At 43.5% G+C, this 2,977-nt stretch overlaps 1 protein-coding gene across 1 annotated transcript; it reads left to right on the top strand.

Moving 5' to 3' along the window:
• Window positions 1-842: 842 nt before the first annotated feature.
• PRNP (prion protein (Kanno blood group)) lies at window positions 843-1,616 on the top strand (the record flags this gene model as incomplete). Its single annotated transcript, XM_079719809.1, has 1 exon — window positions 843-1,616. The coding sequence occupies one exon, from the start codon at window positions 843-845 to the stop codon at window positions 1,614-1,616; it is 774 nt and encodes a 257-aa protein (XP_079575935.1).
• Between the last annotated feature and the right edge of the window lie 1,361 nt (window positions 1,617-2,977).

Below are 2,977 nucleotides of genomic sequence, written 5' to 3'. Positions count from 1 at the left end.
ACTGCAAATCTTGTGAACACAGCCTTCCTTACCCCATTTTGAACAGCCCCATTTGTTTCTGTCTATAGAGAGAAAAATGAATTTATAGGTGGGCTTGCAGAATCTTGCACATTTCCTGTTTCCAAAAATTTATTGTATTGAGAATTTCTTTGAGGAAATTCTTGTTGGCATTTATATGTTCAGAGGATATTAATTCCTTCACTTAACAGGTATCTATTGTGTATATGCTCTGTGCCAGGCCCTGAGGAGACAGCAGCAAACAAAGGAGACATTTCCTGCTTACATTCCTGCGGGAGGAAAGAGGACATGAGCCAGCTATTTAGAAAGTGATTTAATAATTTCAGCACCTACCTGGGGTGTTCCTAACTGGACATTAGAATCACTTCCATAGGGGCCATGCCAGGGTCTCGGGAGGTTCCAGGAGCTCATATCCCTCATAACAGCCCAAATCACTACTTCCGAGAAGCTCAAAGCTATGGCAAACCCACCAGGTGTTTATAGTTTCTTCCAGTTTAGATACAATGTATCAACCAGAGGTTATTTTTATCATAAGCAATGTTGCTGGCATTCCACCTTTATCAAGTTTCTAGGAAACAGAGCCAGAAATTATCTTAAGGTCAAATTTGTCCTGAGAGAAGGAGAAAGAGCTGTGTTAACCCTTTACCTACAATTACTTTTGCTGTAAGTGTTGCAAAACACATGGAATGTGAAGAACATTTATGACCAAGAACATTTATAGCTGATGCCACTGCTATGCAGTCAGTCATTATGCTGCAGACGTTAAGTGTTTTCAACATAAACACACAACGCTGACACCCTCTTTATTTTGCAGATAAGTCATCATGGTGAAAAGCCACATAGCCAATTGGATCCTGGTTCTCTTTGTGGCCACGTGGAGTGACATGGGTCTCTGCAAGAAGCGACCAAAGCCTGGAGGAGGATGGAACACTGGGGGGAGCCGATACCCAGGACAGGGCAGTCCTGGAGGCAACCGCTATCCACCCCAGGGAGGGGGAGGCTGGGGTCAGCCCCATGGTGGTGGCTGGGGACAGCCCCATGGTGGTGGCTGGGGTCAGCCCCACGGTGGTGGCTGGGGACAGCCCCATGGTGGTGGAGGCTGGGGTCAAGGTGGTGGCACCCACAATCAGTGGAAGCCCAGTAAGCCGAAAACCAACATGAAGCATATGGCAGGAGCTGCTGCAGCTGGGGCGGTGGTAGGGGGCCTTGGCGGCTACATGCTGGGGAGTGCCATGAGCAGGCCCCTTATACATTTTGGCAGTGACTATGAGGACCGTTACTATCGTGAAAACATGTACCGTTACCCCAACCAGGTATACTACAAGCCAGTGGATCAGTATAACAACCAGAACAGCTTTGTGCATGACTGCGTCAACATCACAGTCAAGCAGCACACGGTCACTACCACCACCACCAAGGGGGAAAACTTCACTGAGACGGACATCAAGATGATGGAGCGTGTGGTGGAGGAAATGTGCACCACCCAGTACCAGAGAGAATACCAGGCTTATTACCAAAGAGGGGCAAGTGTGATCCTCTTCTCCTCCCCTCCTGTGATCCTCCTCATCTCTTTCCTCATTCTCCTCATAGTGGGTTGAGGAAGGCCTTCCTGTTTTCATCATCTTAATCTTCACCAGGTTGGGGGAGGGTGTATCTACCTGCAGCCCTTTAGTGGTGGTGTCTCATTCTTGCTTCTCTGTTCGTCACCTGTAGGTTAATACCCTTGGCACTTACAGCACTGGGAAATGGAAAGTAGATCTGAGATGCTATTTATTCAAGCCCCATTTGATTGAATCCTTCATAGGCCAACGCTAGTGCTGAACTGGTAAAAGTGTAACAGCAAATAATCATTGGTTGATCTAGGCTTATTTTTTGTCTAGTGCAACAGATTGAGGCTAAAACAATTCTCAAAGCAGTCTTCAAATACCTTTGCCTAAATACCTCCAGCTCCTTCTCCAGCTAGAGCTCAGTACACTAATGTCCCATCTTAGCAGTGACTTTATAGCAATTTCCTCATTTGTTTTAAGAAAACCTGACTGCATTTCCCTGTTCAGACAGCATTTTTGCCAAATCTGGAAGGAGGCCACATAATATTCATTCAAAAAATAAAACTAGAAATCCTTAGCTTGTGGGCCCAGGCTCAACCCGGTGGAAAGCATGTGTCCTCTGTCTGCAGAGAACTGTAAGGATGTTTTGCATTTTGCAGTACAGGTTACACAGCAGCTATTTCATCAAGAATGGATATTCGTGCAACACTAGACTTCGGGGCAGAGGACATTTTCACAGGGAATGAACATAACTAACATAATACGAAAGGCTTCTGAGACTAAAAATTTCCAACATATGGAAGAGGTGCCCTCGGAGACAGCCACCCATTTTGGATGTTTAAAGCACCTTCATGTGGTATTCTTTTCTTTAGTAATATAAACTATAGATAATTAAGGTACTTTAATTAAACTACCTTCTGGACACTGAGAGCAAATCTCTTTTGTTTGTTTACCTGGAAAGCAGAATGATTTTAACATTGTTTGGATGAAGCCAGGAGATTTTAACATAGAGGAAACTGCAGCTATAAAAATCACGGTATTCTTTTTTTTTTTTTTTTTCCACGGTATTCATTTGGTTGAATCCTTCCTGGGCCAGTACTGGTGTTGGACTGGTAAGAGTGTAACAGCAAATATAGAGGATTATGTTCTGAAGAAAACAATTAGTGTACAAAGAAAAGAAATGCTTTCATTTCTTTACTGCTATCATAATTGTCAAAAAATAGAATTAGGTCCTTAGTTTCTGGAATTGGCTTTTGAATCAAAGAATAGGGAGGCATTCCAAAAAAAAAATAGGTTAGAGGTGGTAGGAATATGATCCATTCAAAGTGGAAAAAGAAATTCTGTTACCATTATTTAAGTAAGGTAAAATTATTCCCTGGGTTGTTCGATATTGTCACCTAGCAGATATACGT

The sequence above is a fragment of the Hyperoodon ampullatus genome (assembly GCF_949752795.1).
Source record: "Hyperoodon ampullatus genome assembly, chromosome: 14".
Classification (NCBI taxonomy): Eukaryota; Metazoa; Chordata; class Mammalia; order Artiodactyla; family Ziphiidae; genus Hyperoodon; species Hyperoodon ampullatus.
Note: the sequence above shows the minus strand (reverse complement) of the source record. Positions and strands in the feature narration are given on the sequence as shown.